The sequence below is a fragment of the Python bivittatus genome, unplaced genomic scaffold (genome assembly GCF_059951505.1).
Source record: "Python bivittatus isolate LINGU-HERP-01145 unplaced genomic scaffold, Pbiv_v1 ctg000480_np1212, whole genome shotgun sequence".
In the NCBI taxonomy this organism is placed as follows: domain Eukaryota; kingdom Metazoa; phylum Chordata; class Lepidosauria; order Squamata; family Pythonidae; genus Python; species Python bivittatus.
The window spans coordinates 11407844-11424772 of NW_028277075.1; the positions used below are offsets into that span (position 1 = coordinate 11407844).

At 39.8% G+C, this 16929-nt stretch overlaps 2 protein-coding genes across 7 annotated transcripts in view; one reads left to right on the top strand and one right to left on the bottom strand.

The window, feature by feature from the left end:
* Positions 1-4644, top strand: part of LTBP2 (latent transforming growth factor beta binding protein 2) — a 121280-nt gene extending 116636 nt beyond the window's left edge. For all 6 annotated transcript variants that reach the window (XM_088145327.1, XM_088145330.1, XM_088145328.1 and 3 more), the window contains one exon: positions 740-4644. In XM_088145327.1, coding sequence (XP_088001453.1) covers positions 740-903 — 164 coding nt within the window. In that variant the 3' untranslated portion in view covers positions 904-4644. The remainder of the gene's footprint in view (positions 1-739) is intronic.
* On the bottom strand, positions 2417-11738 carry NPC2 (NPC intracellular cholesterol transporter 2). Its single transcript, XM_007441386.3, has 4 exons — positions 11544-11738; positions 4730-4837; positions 3901-4073; positions 2417-3172 (listed from the first exon to the last, which is right to left on the bottom strand). Exons 1-4 carry the CDS (start codon positions 11635-11637, stop codon positions 3086-3088), a joined length of 462 nt encoding a protein of 153 aa, XP_007441448.1. The 5' UTR covers positions 11638-11738; the 3' UTR covers positions 2417-3085.
* Positions 11739-16929: the final 5191 nt, after the last annotated feature.

Genomic DNA, 16929 nt, shown 5'->3' on the forward strand with positions numbered 1-16929 from the left:
CATAAAAATGCCTCTCTGTGTGATGTGTCAGCTCAGCACAGATTGATTGGCAGCTGTAAAATCCAGGTGTGGTTGTCCACTTTCCCCTCATAAGAAGGGACTTCCTTGCAAAGAAAAATGGGAGTGTTTTGCTGGAGAATTCATGTTCTTAGCAAATTATTGAAGGCACAATTCAAAGTTTAGAAGAGCTTTACTCACTCCATTCTTATAGCAAAGTCTACCTTCATATGAAGTTAATCCAGAGAGTATCTTACTGTAGTACAATGATTATTTAAATTCTGCTCCTTTTAGGTGCTTTTGTGCATACGATTTTGAATCACTTTCAGTTTAAATGAGATACAAAGAACAGCTATGGTGTATTTCACAAAGCCTATTGTTAGGTTTAAAATCTTTCTCAGTGTTTGCATGCAGCAACATTATGTACTTTTAGATCCTAACCATAATGATCTATAAGCCCACTTCTGTTTAAGGTGAGAATGTGTATTACTTTGTTTACTGTACCGGCTCTTTCTGCTCAATAGGAACCTGGATTAAGCCTTTCCTACCAGGAATCTATATCCCAGTAGACAAATGGGATGTGTAGAGGATGATGAATGGCACCAGAGCCGAGTGTAGCTGCTTTCATACTGACTCAGCATTTTTTCAATTTAGATCTAAGCCTGTAAGCCAAAAGGAATGCGAGAAAGGTTCGGTGCTGTTGGATCTGAAAAGTATTCTCTCTCTTTCCCCTCCCCATCAGATATCAACGAATGTGAAGCAGCAAATGCCTCCATGATTCTTTGTCAAGGTAATACCTGTGAAAACACCGAGGGCTCCTACCGCTGCACCTGCTCACCTGGCAGTGCAGCTCTCTTGGAGCCTCACTGCATTCCAGAGACTGCACAAAATCCAGAGGCAGCGTAATTTCAAAAGAAGTGATAAAACGGAGGCAACATTTTCAGCCATTTGCTTCAAGAACTGGAGATCTGTGCAGCCAGAAAATAGTTTCAGGGATCTCAGCAGCTTTAAAATATTTTATTTCCCAGAAAGCAGAGACTCAATGTATGCATCTGTTGAATTACAGTATTTCAGCCAGTGTAAACACTCAGGGCCCATTCCTCGTGTATGTACATTTGAAAAGCTGTCATTCTATTTTTATCAGAGATTTTTGGCCTTCTGTTACTAATTTGCATTGGGTGGACCAACAGTACACTTCCTCCTTTCTGCTCACCTCTTTTGTTTCTCAGTTCATATCATAGGCTGAACAAACTTGTGTCCCCTGAATTATTCTCACAAGGCTTTATCCCTTTATTGTACCAATTTCTCACTAATTCCATGTCATCTTATATTTCTTTACCATTCATAGAATACTGCTTCCGAATTTTACTTATAATACTTACTCTAGTCTTTTCAGAAATAGTCTGAGAATCTAATCATATCTGCCATAGTTGGTCAGGGACATAAAAATAGAGTTCTTCCAGCTTTGTGTACTAAATGGGCATCTCAGCCTCATAGCTACTAATGCATTATGTCCTCTTTTTACTACAGCTGAAGGAAACTTCCATTCCACAGATAACAGACATTTGGCTTCCCATTGAATCCAACCAAAAATCTATATAACCTTCCCTTAAAGTTATCCTTACCAGCAAAGCAAAAAACACAGTATCCCATTCCCAAGCCCAGAACACGTTGCCCATTCTCAGAGTTACAGCAACTATTTATAGTCTGATTGGGGCTTGGACTTTGGGGGGTCTCTGTTCACCACAAGCCATGGTGGTGAACATCCAACTGCACCTCTATGACTGCTGGAATGTTGCTTTGGGAAGCAGGAAAGATTATAGCTCTTTAGTTTTAAGAAGTACTCTCTGCATTGCTTTCCACTGGGAAAAATACAACACAATGTTAAATAAATTGTTTTTTTTAAAATTGTGCCTAATGGTGTATAGCCTGGGGCTGGTCATAAATATTTCTACATTCTCTTTCCAAGCTTAGAACTGGAAACTCTTGGGAAGAACCAGCTAGGAATCAGATCCTCCTGCTTCAGCAAGTAGAAAAGAGATGGCTAGTTTGGAAAAAAAGTACTTTTACAGATTGAGCAAATGAAAGCAACCCATATATGATAGTATGACTTTCAACCCCAGCAGTGTCCACCACACCAGTATTAGGAAGCTATACTTAGCTAACTGTGGCTGATTGCAAAAACTAATCAGGGCTGGTCTTGGTCAGCACTTGGATGGAAAATCACCAGAATTTCCAGGGCTATAGGCTTGACTGAAAAGTTGAAAGAATGTCTCAGAAGGAGGAAATACAAACCATTTCTGTATTGTTGCCAAGAAAAGTGCATGGATGTGTTCATGTAATTACTGGGTGTCAAGTTCAGCTTGAGAGAATCTTTAATTATAAGTAAATACTTCACTATCATCAAACGAGACAGAAAGAAGTTTAATTCTAAGCGTTTATTAAAAACAAAGTTATAAAAGGTGGCTGTATTTAGGAATACATCCCACAGCAACTCTAAATGAGTTACAAGATAGTGCAAAATGATTAACACAAATTATTTCTGCATAGAGATCAAGTGCCATTTGGTTTGGCATCTATTGAAAGTATAATTTCTACAGAATTAGTCACAAAATGTGGCTATCCTGTCTTCTTTTGGCTCCAGATGGCAACTGCAGTTTTAAAAAAAGTTTAGCTCATGATACAAAGGGGGAGGGGCAAAGCAGATGGAAATTTGCAGCCAGCATCTGACCATGAGAGGCACTGAAAAGGTAGAAACACAGCAACCATGTTTGCTGGGCCAGTTTTCTTACAAGTAAAGAATTTTTCTGGTAGGTATTCCATATCAAGCAATATAAATCGTCCATACACATTTTCTTTCAATTATTATAAGAAACTTTGCCCTGAGTTACAGCAAGATATCCACCAACCCATTGTTTATTCTGGCTATCCATTTTGTTCTGGATTTAGACTTTGACTCTGAGAACAATTATTGCACAGATACTATAGGAACTGAAACAGGAAATGCCTTGTATAGCAAAATACTTTACTCTTCTTTATCAAATCCCGTCCTTCCATCCTCTGTAACCCTTGAGGGCTGTTTTTTTTTTTAACTAGTAATTTCGACAGGAATCTTCCAACAGAATAACATTCCATCTTGGTCATCGTATAACTCCCACATGACAACAAGTTTAACCTAGAAAAGAAAGGAAAGTAGTAATAACAAATGATCCTCAGATATTTAAGATTTGGGGTGACTGGAGGAGGAATAAAAAATGCCACATGTGAATCAGCTTGAACTTTAAATAGGTTTCAGATTCTTCTCATATATGTTTGAATGTAGGAATCATACTATTAACTCCCTCACCAACATGGTAATATTTTTCTCTACGAATAAAGATATGTCCTTGAACATTTGTTAGAACAGATTGTTACATTTTGCATCCCTTAGTCTGAGGACAAAACAGTTGAGGTCTGAAGTCACATTTGCACATACATAATACAGTGAGCTATATGACTACATAGACCATATCGTTTCAGACTGGAGACGAGAGCAGATATGGCTGAATATGTTATAGAAACAATTCCTTGTTCTAACTGAACTTTCCTCCCAATGTGCTGATATTAATATATATATTCTATATATAGGAAGGTTTCATGGGGAGAGGCACTGTATGAAACCTTCTACAATCTGTACAATTTAGAAATTGCACTTCCACAAAAAGTACAATTTAGACAAATGTGTGAGCTAATGGTCTTTCCCTGGAGGACTTGAACCCTCTCTCGGCATAATTAAACAATGCCATTGCAAAGGCAGCCAAATTAGGACCAAGTGGTCAACCATGAGCATTCTATTTCATAAATGAGATAAAGAACCACGAAAAGCAGCTCCAAGTACAGGGATCAGTCTATTAAGAAACTCACAGATGGGTACTCGCTCTTTACTGGCAGCTTGTTCAAGTAGCTGTAAGAATGGCCCTTCTGGATAGGGCACTTGATCCCAGACTTGCATCCATCAGGCTGTTCAAGTGGGAAAGGAATATCTACGTGCAGCATTTCCCCATACACCTTTGCTTTACTGCCTTGGCTGTCAATTTCTGCAGAAGAAAAACTAGATTAATCTTAATAATAGGACAAGGAATGGAGGTTACCGACACTGCATTTCACAATAAGAAAGTGTTCTCATTGTTCCACATCCAGACTGCAGCCTTACCTATCCATTCATCCAACTGCTCTAGAGTTTGTAGCACTGCAGATCAGTAAGTCTCAATGATAAAGAATTTTTTATTTCCCTTTTCTGAAGTTCTTACAGAGAAAACACTTCCATAAATAAAACCCAGTGAAAACTACATTGTTACTGTATATAGTAACTGTGATTGTTCTCTTTTTGCATTGTGCATGTACTAGAAAATCACAGCCACTTGCAATTTCCCAGATTTATATGCACAACAACAACAACAAAAGAAACACTGGCAATCATTCCTGATAAAGTTCTACATGTAGTCATCATGGATTCTTGCCTATGAACCCCATGAAAACTACATGTAGCTGATTGCTAATAATGATTCTCAATGAAATTGTTTCATATGAAAGTGCTTTTTATATAACTATTTTAAATTAAAGCATTTTATGTGTAAGATGTTTGGAATAAACATGAAAATAACCTCACTTTGAATGCTGAAAACACATTCTGTACAAGCTTCAATCAGAAAATTAATCTTAGGTGAGTTCAAAATGAATAGGTTATACTTACTACTGGAAAATGTGACATTGACAGTGTAAGACACTCCTTTGTGGAGAAGGCACGGTTGTCTAGGGCAGGGAGTAACATTAACCTCCACAATATTACCATCTTTGGAACCTGTGCAGAAAGAATAGAATGATACCAAAAGAATAGATTGGTATCATTGGTCAAATTCCAGAGTAACAGACATGTTCTTGTAGACATTTACACATTCATATATAGCATCATCTGTCTATAATAGACTTGCTTATCACTTTAAGAGATAGGAAGGATCATAAACAGTGCATAAACAACAAGTCAAAAGGCAATCAAGAAAAATGATTCAAAATTGCACCCAGTAACTTTAGGGAAATCCTTTCTTATCTGAGAATGAATCCTGACCCAGGAAGAGGTAAAGGTTAACGAGAAGAACACATTTTCACCCATGTTCATGTCATCTTATTAATGCAGAATAAATTACACTACTCAAAATAAGCAAAAATAATCCACACACCTTACAAGGGCATTATCACCCAAACTAGTCCATATTGTAAAAAAAAGTTTTTAAATAAATGTCACTGCTAAAATCACATCACTGTAGTAACTGGGTAGCTTTAGAAACAAGTTGTCACAGAAGATTAGCACTAATACTGTAGTGATTTAAAACACACACACAATCTTATGTATCAGTTTGAATTGTACCTCCCTGAATACAAAACTTTTAGGGTCAATGTAATTAATTTCTGCCATACCACCTTGTTTAAGAGGCAATGGCTTCTTGAAAAATTCAGGACAATTGCAAAAGGAAAATGTGAAGTGTGATACTTAGATTGATCAAAACACTGCTCCCATTTTAAAGAGAAGCAAAGAGCTCAGTGACACAGACTTTACTACATTTCACAGTTGGGAACAACAGGGTGGTAGGAGTTGCATAATTCAGCCTTTCTGCAAACTGTAAACCCTAATGTTTGACTGTAAACCCTAATGTTAAAAATCTGCTAAAAAAAGTTTTCCTAAAATGAACAGGAAAACCACAAGTTCACAGTCAAGCAAAGGTCCTTGCTTTGTCCATTCAACCAGCACTGACCTATTTAACAATACATAATAGTTCGGTGGAACCACTACCTTCCTTTCTATTACAAATTTTCTGTTGTTTGACAAAAAAAAAGATGTCTTCACTGGTAAACCTTGTAGACCCTTATCTGTACCTCTTAGCACATAAGCTCTCAAAGATATCTATTTTACTTGACAAAGTTATGAGTAAAACATGTAGACTGATAAGTAAAATCTAGGTAAGCTGAAATATATGGGAATGGGGAAAAGGATTCATTCACAATCATCCATGAGTAAAATCAAAAGAGGTAAATACTGATTTTATACAAATATGATTTCTACATATTTATAGATTATCCTGATTCCATATCACTATTAATCTTCAGGTTTCTTGGACAGTTCCTTAACCCTCTTGCCTCATACAAACAGCATTCCCCTGTTTTCATCCACTTTTTGATTAAGACACTCTTAAAAGAAATAGGTCACCAAATTAAGCAATACGAGCTTGTTAAAATACTCATAGTTAACACTGCAACTTGGAAGGCTATTTATATTAATGCATGAAATCAATTCCTTTTGTTGATATTTACAACATAGCTCTTATATATCTCTAAGCAAAAGGAAGTCCCAGTGGGACTTACCCTCTACACAATGGTGCAATACCTGTCAGCTGAAGGACTATATCGGGCAGCATGTGCAGAATGCCAAGAATTGTACTTCAAAACAGCCAGGGCCTATTGGGAGGGCATTGAGGAGTTTTAAGGGGTGAAATGTGGACATTAATTATCCATAGACCTCAAGGTGCCAAGTTTGCTCCTTTAAAATACAATCTTGGGGCCTTTCAGTATTGCAAAAGAGATGCTGGTGACCTGCATACATAGCTCATCTATCCATCCATCCATCCATCCATCCATCCATCCATCCATCCATCCATAATGACAATGATTAGCATCAAGTATTATTTAAGAGAAGTACTAGTCACCAAATTTTGGAAGAAAGATAGTTATGACCACAAACCTCCAGGTAGCCTATGGCTTTTTGGCATGAATTTATTCCCAACTGTATTATTTGCTAGCCAAAAAAAAATCTATTATGGTGTGCTGGCAGATAGCTTTTTCTATTGCAAGGAACTGTTACTGTCAATGAAGTTTGGCCACCCTATGTCAAGGACACCCTTAACAAATGTTCTCAAGTGCAGAGTTTGTGTATCTCCCATAAAAGTTAATGGCAACTATTAATTCATAAGTAAAAAAAAAAAAAAGGACATCTCTAGGGTTAAAACTAAATCTTCCCCTTGACCCCAGTGATCCCAGCCATTGGAAACCATGCCTACTGCTATATCGGTATACCTCTCATCTGCATAGCCTCAGCTCAGGTTCCCTTTCTTAGATTATAGGAGTGGTACAAAATGCTGATTTTTATATGTAGATTTGTTCAATACCATCATGATGGTTTTTAGTGCAAACAATAAAAGTTCATAGATCAAGGGCCTTAACATTCTAAGAAAAGAAGAGAGGAAGAAAGAGAATCGAGATTAACTTGATGTGAACGTTAGCAAATGAATCTTCTCTACTGTGTCCTGAAGATACTAGCATACACATAGCAAATGAAAGGATTATCTGAGTCAGTCCATTGCATCCTACAGAATATGACTTTTATCCTCATATGACTGATGTATCACTAATGTATCACTCCCTGTTTTTATCATCCATCTCAGCTATGCATACAGCTATAACATGAAAGTGCTGAATTTGCATTTGAATTGCCAAGAAATTTTAAAGTCTTCCTGTTCAGGAACAGAATAAATTAGGTCAGTTGCATCTAGGACTTTGCAGGTCTACTCATAAGTAAGCCCCAGTGAGCTGAGTAAGGTTGAGGTCAGCATAGTATATTCTTTAAGATGTTGAACTGGAACCATGGAGCTCACTGGGTGACTTTGAGCCTGTCATTCTCAGCCCAAACAACCTCAGAAGGTTATTGTGGTTGTTATTAAATTAAGGGGAAATCTCAGGTAAACCATATGAGCTCTCAGATAAAAATGTAGATTTCTTAGCGAAATCAGATGCAACTGTAAAGTTTATGTTTATGCAAAAATGTCCTATTTATATTGATACAATTTATAGGCTGCTTGACTCCCAATTGCTCTGGGTGGCTTACAATTAAGAAAAAAAAATTACAAAACCCAAAGAAGCAATCAAGAAGACCTTACACTTCATTCTGCCCCACAGCCCAGAAAAATAGCCAGGTCTTTAATAGCTTCCTGAATGTCATCAGGATGGAGCCATATGGATCTCTGGGGGGATATTCCAGAGGACAGGGACTGTGACAAAGAAGACATGCTACCTGGGCCACACAAGATGACACAGTTTAAGCAATGGGACCCAGTGTGCCCACTCTGCTTGATTGCACTGGACTGGCATAAACAACTAGAGACAGGCAGTCCATCAAATAACCTGGCCCTATGTCATTAAGGGCTTTATAAATAATAACCAGCACCTTGAATTGCACCTGGAAGCCAAGAGGTAACCAGCGCAGCTCATGAAGCAGTGGGGTCACACAGACATAAGGCATGTCAACACTGCCCATGCTGCTGCATTCTGGACCACCTGTAGTTTGAGTGGTCTTCAAGGGCAGCCCCATATAGAGCATATTCCAATAATCCATTCATGAGGTGACTATGGCATGACTGACTCCCAGTTCAGAACAGGGTGCTAACTTGTGTTAACTGAGGCTTACATTCTATTAAAAGTGTTTATGATTATATTCCTCCAATGAAATTGTACATAAGTCTATTCAGAACTAAAGTATTAAATGTACCTGAACAATCTGAGAATTACAGTCAACTCTGTATGAAACAGCAGCTTTGCTGTCAAGAAGGACTTCTATTCCTTTTTATGCTGCTTTTAGCAGGAAGGATCTCTACTCAGCTTTGACTTCTTCCACCTCCTTACCTACTTCAGCCCTCCACACCAATCCCATTGTTTCAGAGAATCCCCTCAGTGTTCAGGAACAGTTTCAGAGGGGGCTTAAGTGAAAATCAAAAGAAAAAGCTTCCACAAACACATACAAAACCCTTACACAATGGCATAAACTTGATGCATAGGGAACCATTCCCTTAGATTAGAACACACAGCTTTTATCAGGCTGAGAGCTGTGCTTGGCCTTTGAGTGGCCAGCTGAAGATCACTACTCTCAAAAGTAGGTAAAGCTAGAACACGAAAAAGGATGGCAAATGGCCAACTACATTGAATTGAATTAATTAAATCTGACTATACCTCTAGTCTCAAAGAAAAACCTGCAACTGTATTAGCAACCCTAGCAAAAATGCAAATCTACTTTGCACATGAGATTTTCTTGCATGTATATATTATCTATATGTAAGACATCGTATATAAAATGGCTATTGCAGAAAACAGAAATGGGTGTTTTTTGGTATTATAATTGAGAAAAAACAGTAATTATTCAATCTGCCACAGGCTATCTTCTAATCCTCAGCTCAGAATTTTCTCTTTCTATATGAAAAATCTCCCTTTTTTCTCCCTAGTTGGCCAAGTGGTATCGTCTTTTTAAAAATTGGCAAGGAATGTCATATTACTTACAGTATTCCATACCCCAGTTCCTGAGACAAGCTTTTACAGAACTTCGTTTTCAAACAATGCCAACAGCCTATTTAGACGGAAGATACAGTGGGTTACCAAGTACACACCATTTATGTATTTGTAATACCTCACAGGTGGAAGATCTGACTCATTATTGATTACATTGCAGATTATATCAAGAACCAAGAGTTAGATTTATTACGCCTTTGCTAAGTCAGTTGAATCAGACTAATCTAGAAAAAAAGTTATTTTTTGTTGTCTGATGAAAATGAATATGTAACTAATCAAGTTGCATTGTTTGCAATGGCTGCAAGAAAGATACGGAGGCAAATGTTGACAGTGCGGCAAATATTAGAGGGGACGGACTGAATTGATATGGATTGCTGTAATTTTAAATGAATTTTGCTAAAACCTATGGTTGCAAATAAACATATGAATTGAAAATTGAAATTTTCTCCCAATAACTCCTTGCCAAAACACCAACAGTCAACAAAATTTAGTACTGTAGGCTAGTTCCTTGACTCTACCCAGTGATGGACTCATGATCTCAGATGCAGCTCCTATGGTAGGAGCTGAAAAAAAAAAGTTTTTCAAGGCATAGGAACTAACTATTTGTAATCCTGTTTCAAAATCTGATAATAGACATCTCACATTGCGATCAAAGAGAGCAACTTTTTTTCTGATACATTAAAGTTACGTTCTAGCATATCTTCTGATACGTTCATGTTTGCTAGGAAACGTCAAGCCAGATAACTCTGCCAATGTCAAAAATGTTTGAGCTGCCGTTATCATTAAACCTGGGCAACAGATGAATAAAGATTAAAAACTCCATGTTCTTAGAAGATAAGGAGAATGATATATAAAATAATAGCTCTGAACTTAAAAAAAATCAGAGTCTCTAGCTCTTCACTAGTGATTCATACATAAAATACTACCAATGATTTTTCCTGCATTAAATGGATTTTACCCAACTGGATTTCTCCTACTTTGGCTCCAAGGTCAGCAGTAATTCCTGTAAGAGAAAAACTAAAACTTGGGAGAAGCAGGCTTAAGGAAAAAAGGGGGAAGAGAAGTTACCATTCATTCATATTACACTGTAAATAATTTCATCACCACTTCAGTTTACAAGAACTAAAAATCAGTGACTGGTCTTGCCATTGTCATATCCAACTGGAACCTCAGAGCACCAGTTGCCTGCTTGCTCCACTAGAGACTGTTCTGAGAAGAGAATGATCTGGTTCACACATCCCATTATGTTACGGTTTGCTAAATCATCACTGTGTTCATGACACACTGAGCAAAAAACTAGGCCATTCTAGCCAGGGAAGATGTGCAAAGTCAGCCCATATGATTCAGTGGGTCATGCAAAGCCATGGATGGATTAACTGAAAAAACAATGGTTAGATTAAGCATAGGTAAGTACATAATGTGCAAACAGAGCTCATAATGTGTTGAATAAGCTGCAACTGGCAAAGTTCACACTAAATCTGAAGGAGTTCATTATGTTTTAGTACCCAGTGTGGACCTAACTAATGCAGAAGATAACCAACCCATGGCCTCCTTATCACAGCCCAACAGCCACTTCTGCAACAAGCATCTGCTTCCAATATTCTCTGGAACGTGACATTTAACTGTACTTATCATATAGCAGACAAAATAAGCCATAATTGAGAGACCATTTCAAGCAGTCTGCAGTAACCAAACTGAACCAGAACTGTCACTTACAACAATGGTACATCCTGATTACAGAAGTGTCCAATAGAGCACTAAGTTGGGGCCAACTGGCTTGTGAAAGTATCTTTATAGGGGAAGGTGGTGAGAAGCTGGAGCCCCCTGGAATGAGGCCTCGGGCTACAACAACACGAACCCTGAAACAGTAGTTTGATCACAGACTCCTAGTTTCAGAGACGCTTTGGGAGCCGGTCTCTTTACTGCTCCCTGGGGTTGCCAGACCGATAATCTCCCAAACCGAAAAACATGACAGCGGGCACTTGCGCTGCCTGCCAGGCACAAGGCTTCTCGCTCACACCTTCATACCCACCTGCAGAGATCACCCGCCTGAGTCCCACTTCGGGGGAACCACTGCAAGCGCCAACCCAGGCGATCCCGAGGAACAGGAGGAGGAGTGGCAACTGCCGGGTGATGCTGGATCAAAGGACCCAAGGCAGCCACACGGGAAAAGGGTTACTCACCACAGTCCACGAACTTAAGGGGTTCGGCCAACACCCCGGAGCCAGCGGCCAGAAGCAAAGCCAGGGCAACAGCCAACATTTCTCCTCGTTTCATCCGCTATCGCGCAGACCTGAAGAACAAGAAACTTCTGGTCCCGAGCCGATGCTGAGCGCACGGAAAAATACGCGTCTGCGACCGGATCACGTGAGACGAAGCCGAGCCCGAGCCCGCCCCTACACAGTCACCTGATGGGGATCGGGCTGTCTTGCCCGCCCACATGCCGACCTTGGCCGGGTGGCGCCTAATTAGGACTGAAAGGTCGCGGCGCGACGCAACTTTGTTGGGTCACCAACGAAAGTCGGGTTGACTCCGTAGCCGGTCAGGCGAGGCGGATACGGAGCCAGGAGATGCTCGCTCTTCTGTTGGCGACGAGCCCATTGGTCGGGGACTGTGGTTGCAAGACGTTTCCTGATGAAGAAAATCGCGTGTGTTTTCACACAGGCTCCTGAGAACGCTTGTGGTCGAGAAGGGATTCCTTGGGTAGAAAATAGGCTATCGGCGGGGGCTAATCCTACCACATGGATACTAACTGTTGGGCATAATAGATTGAAGCCAACTGAAGCCAAAATAAATCGCAGCGTCAATGAAGTAATACATTTGTATTACTGTATGTCAGCCTGTCTGGGACCGCTCGTCATTGGAGCTACTGAAAGGTGGCACAAACGAGGGTGGGAAGGCACACCACAAAGTGGAGTCCAGTGCCGTTTAAGAGGGGATTTTGAAAACCTCAAGGAAAGAAGTGTGTAAGGCTGATGGGTTGCCAGTGTTCCTCCTTTTCTGTACTACAGAAAAGCACCTAGGTGCCCATGTCCATTTCTGTTTCTTGAATAGGCAAAAGGTCAGAAAACAGCAGCTTCCCTCATCATGTTGCACAGCAGCACGGCAGCTGTCCAAGCTTGGTGGAGTGAGTGAAGTAAACAGTTTCCTCAATGAACCGCTTCAGCTTTCTTCAATCTGGTGTCCTGCTGATGTGTTGGACCACTACTCTTGTTCTCCCCACCATACAAGGCCACATGTTGCGGGCATCAGATAGCTAATATCTGAGGGACTGCCTCTCCCCCATTTCATCGGCCCATCCTACCAGATCCAGCAGAGAGGGCATGTTACAGGTTCCGTTGCCTAGGGAGTACATTTGGCAGGCCCCAGGCCGTGGGCCTTTTCTGCTGTGGTGGCCGCGCTGCGGAATCTTCTCCCCCCTGAGGCGAGACTGGCCTCATCATTGTTGAGCTTCCAGAGGTCCCTTAAGACTTGGTTATGCCAGCAGGCCTAGGGACTCCAGGGGACGGGGGAATTAGTGAGGTGGCTCCCTTATTTTTAACTTCTTTTTATTCTCTGTTTTATTTTGCTTTTTATATTTTTAATGTATTTATTGACTGTTTTTAGCTTTGTTGTACGCTGCCCAGAGTCACCTGTGGTGAGATGGGTGGCTATATAAATTGGTTAAATAAATAAATAAAATGTCTGAAACACTCCATCTATTAATTCAGCCATAACAGAAACATTAGGATGTTTTGTTAGCATGCATTGCTGACTTGTGTTCTTGAATCCCTAGACCAACATGAAAGGAAAACAGAAGACTGCCTTCTACAGTCAGGGTTCGTAGGTCACCTGAAACCATGCTTGGTTTAACAAGCCATAGTTGGCTGGGTTCACGTTAAGCCAGGAGAAAGGAACATGGGCAGCAGTGTATACCCCTAGACTAATTCTTAAAGCCCATGAAGCTCGCTGTTCCATTGCCTTTTTCAGAAAATTAACTAGAAAGCTGGTATTTAGCATCAAATTTATTTGCAACAAATGCCTTTGACCCCACAAAGGTCCTTGGGATGGCGAGAATACCCCTGAGGCTTAAATTCTTCTGATATTTTGCAATCAGTTGTTGCCAGCACAGCAGCCATTTTAGGAGTGTCCCCAGCACTTACTGTCAACATTCCAGATGTGCCCCAATCCAAAAATGTGGTATACTCATGCAGTAATCTATAAACCATGACTTAAAAACTACAACCCAAGGTCCACATATTATACAAAGCAAAACCTGAAAAATCTGTTTGATTACTAAGCTCAGATAACTAGCTTATTCCTTGATTAGTAAAACTGCGCTACTTCAACATGTCAACTCAGTTCTGTTTGGAGATGCCAGGGTCAAATGTGGGATTTTTGCATATAAAGTGTGTGTGCCTTATATATATTTCTCATTGTCTTTCATATATAATTTTTTCATTCAGTAATCCATGGTTGTCTTAAACAGGATTTACTGACTAAACTATCATTGGCTGGATTAACCCAGTACAATAATCCATAGATTATTAACATGCCCCACTAGCTGCGTTCACAGAGTTTACTAAGCCATAAACATACAAACCACTTTTTGGCTTATTGCTGGAGTTTCCATTGGGCATACACTTTTGTGCACTACATAGTAGTACAAATATCTTGCCCGTGGCTGTACAAAGTACAAGCAGCCTGCAGGTTTGTTCAGAATGTACAGCAATCAGGTGAATAGATGAAGCAAAGAGAACTGGCAGGTTTTATTTCATTTGTTTTGTGAGTGAAAATTCTGTTCAGGGAGGGTGGAAATTTAGCTATGCTATTCCAAAGGAAAAGTGCAGCGCATGAATCTCCACACTATTAATTCATTGCAAAACTGACACAGAGCTAGAGTGTCTGAACATGCTGCTTCGCTGGTCCTCCTGCCATGTTGATTACAGTTCTTCTGTTGGGGAGGGAAGATAATGCATATACCTCAGATATGCTGTGTTGTTCCATTTTATTTGAACAGAAACATTCCCTCTACCCTGGAATTCTGTGAAACTTCCAAGCTAATCAGAACAGGAAGTCTGTAGAAATCTCTGTCAAATGTATCAATGTAAAGAGAAAAAGCAAAGAAATATGTGGCTGGTTAGTCAACCTGTAAGGGGGATGCGGTGGTGCAGCGGCTTAATGACGCTGAAAGTTGCCGGCCAGAAATGGTTGACGCTTCAGCTGTTCGAGTCCAGCCTTCGCATTAGCAGGGTGAGCTCCTGTTTCCTCCCCAGTTCCTGTAAACCCAACAGTTCGAAAACTCACGTGAGTAGATAAATGGGTACTCTCACTCCGGTGGGAGGAAAAATGCTGGCAGCGCCTTGAAAAAAAGGAGTCGGGAACAGTTGCCAGTAAAGCACGAAAAACTGTGCACGCCCAAAAAGGGCGCGAAGCAATGGAAACCCCGCCTCCTGCGCTCGCCACCTGGGCTCTGCTCTAGGAAGGAGGCTCTGGCAAACCACTTCCGAAACAATTGTCTTGAAAACTGCAAGGACTCGTCCAAGCAGTCACTGCAGAGTCAGTAACGACTGAGTGCAGATTAAAAAAAAAAAAAAGTCAACCTGTGGTATCTTAAAAAGTAGGACGAATATTATGGCTTATATGTTAATGAAATGGAGTTGATAGCATCATTCCACAAAAGCCATAAGAACATGTTGTTATTTTTGCTATAATGGACTCAACTAAATTTTCCTTCTTGAGACTGCTCCAAATAATAAAGTTAAATTGGCACTTGAAGAAAACATTCTGGTAATAAAGGCACGCCAATACTGTCTGCTGTGCTGTGGCTAAAGGCAACCCATGGATTGAAGTTGCATGGCTGGAATGACTAGTGATGCAGGCTTGCACAACGAGTGGTTCGACTGCAGTTCTGTTCCCTTCCGAACTACTTTCAGTGGATTTGCACCACACAATGTCCCCATTGAGATGTGTTGATTGACCTGAATCAATCATTTGGGCATTGCAGCCAATGTGTAGCTTCTGAAAACCTTTAGCTTAGTTCACAAGGTTAGAAATGCTCTTTTGTTTGGACAAGCATGGGCCTTTTGCCTTGTCTTTAGCACAAATATGATAACCAGATTACTTGAGGGTCATCCCAAAGATGCTTCCCTTGACCTTATCAAATCAGCAAGAAGCAGCGTATCTTTAAGTTTTGTTCCACTTTGCATGTTCAGCATATCCCTTTCACCTAGATAGAGGGAGCTTGCACTGAGCTTAAGAAATGGTCTGAAAAAAAGTAACAGAAAAATTGAAATGCAGCTGCCAGGGATGAGTTTGGGACAAAGGTTTCTTCATTGGCTGGATTTGCACAAGAAATTAATCTATAATCAACTTATTCACGAATGACTGAATTAACCTACTTGCCTAACCAACTGTTTATTATCTTATAAACTAGTAATACTAACTGGGTTCGTCCAAAACATTGAGTCAATCACATTATATATAACCCAACATGTTGCGGTTATCCACTTATGATTTATTATGGCAAATTCATTGGCAGATTTATTTATTTATTTATTTATTTATTTATTTATTTGACAGCATTTATAAACCAACCTCTTTGACTGATTCTGGGCAGTGTACATGAGCAAAACAATAATGGAATATATCAGTAATTAAAACCAACATTATATTCAATATAAGAATATCAGAAAATAGTTAGAAAACAAATGATACACGCTATAAACTACTCTGAGACCCACTAAAACAAAATCACCTTGAGGATCTTCCTGGATGCAAGAAGGATATGGGCTCTCTTCCAGGGTGAGCGTGTTCCATAAAGTAGGATTAGGATCTAAAGTAGATCAGCATGGGTGTTGCTGTTTTAAAAGAGGGGTATTCTGTACAGTGAGAGCCAGTTTGGTGTACTGTAGTGGTTAAGGCATCAGGCTAGAACCAGGGAGACTGTGAGTTCTAGTCCTGCCTTAGGTACAAAGTCACCTGGGTGACCTTGGGCCAGTCACTCTCTCACAGCCCTAGGAAGCAGGCAGTGGCAAACCACTTCCAAAAAAACTTTGCCAACAAAACTGCAGGGACTTGGCCAGCTAGTTGCTAGGAGTCAAAAACTGACTTGAAGGTACAAAATTAAATCTGCAATAGGTACTGGTCATTCATGTTGTTGGAAACATGGAAGTCAGAAAAACTGTATAGACTTTGAACTGCATAAAAAGTTACTATGTACATGCATATATATTCATTCATTCATTCATTCATTCATTCATTCATTCCTAGGTAAGTGTGTGCAGCTGCAATATTGGGTTGCGAGCCTATGCCCTTTCAGAAGTAAGTTCCATTAAACTTGCTTCAGAGTAAAGATGTGCAGCAGCATCAGGCTATATTATTACACTATCCTAGGAGTGACCCCAACTGATTACAATGGAACTTGCATTGAATTGACAGAACTATTAATATGCATTTATTCGTAATGCCGCAATAGACAGTAATTTGTAGACTACCATTTAATGCTAAAAGAAAAAATTATTAAGAAAAAGTCTAGATAGAAATGTTTGATAGAAAAGTATTCTGAATAGATTCAAATTGCTTTATTTG

What these genes read in the sequence shown, in the direction of transcription:
- NPC2 (XM_007441386.3), bottom strand. Translation starts at nt 11,637, where the DNA reads ATGAAACGAGGAGAAATGTTGGCTGTTGCCCTGGCTTTGCTTCTGGCC. An exon ending in CCTTAAGTTCGTGGACTGTG is followed by an intron (nt 4,838 to 11,543) that starts GTGAGTAACCCT and finishes CTTTCTGCACAG; the next exon opens with GTTCCAAAGATGGTAATATT. An exon ending in TAAAGAGCGAGTACCCATCT is followed by an intron (nt 3,173 to 3,900) that starts GTGAGTTTCTTA and finishes TTTCTTTTCTAG; the next exon opens with GTTAAACTTGTTGTCATGTG.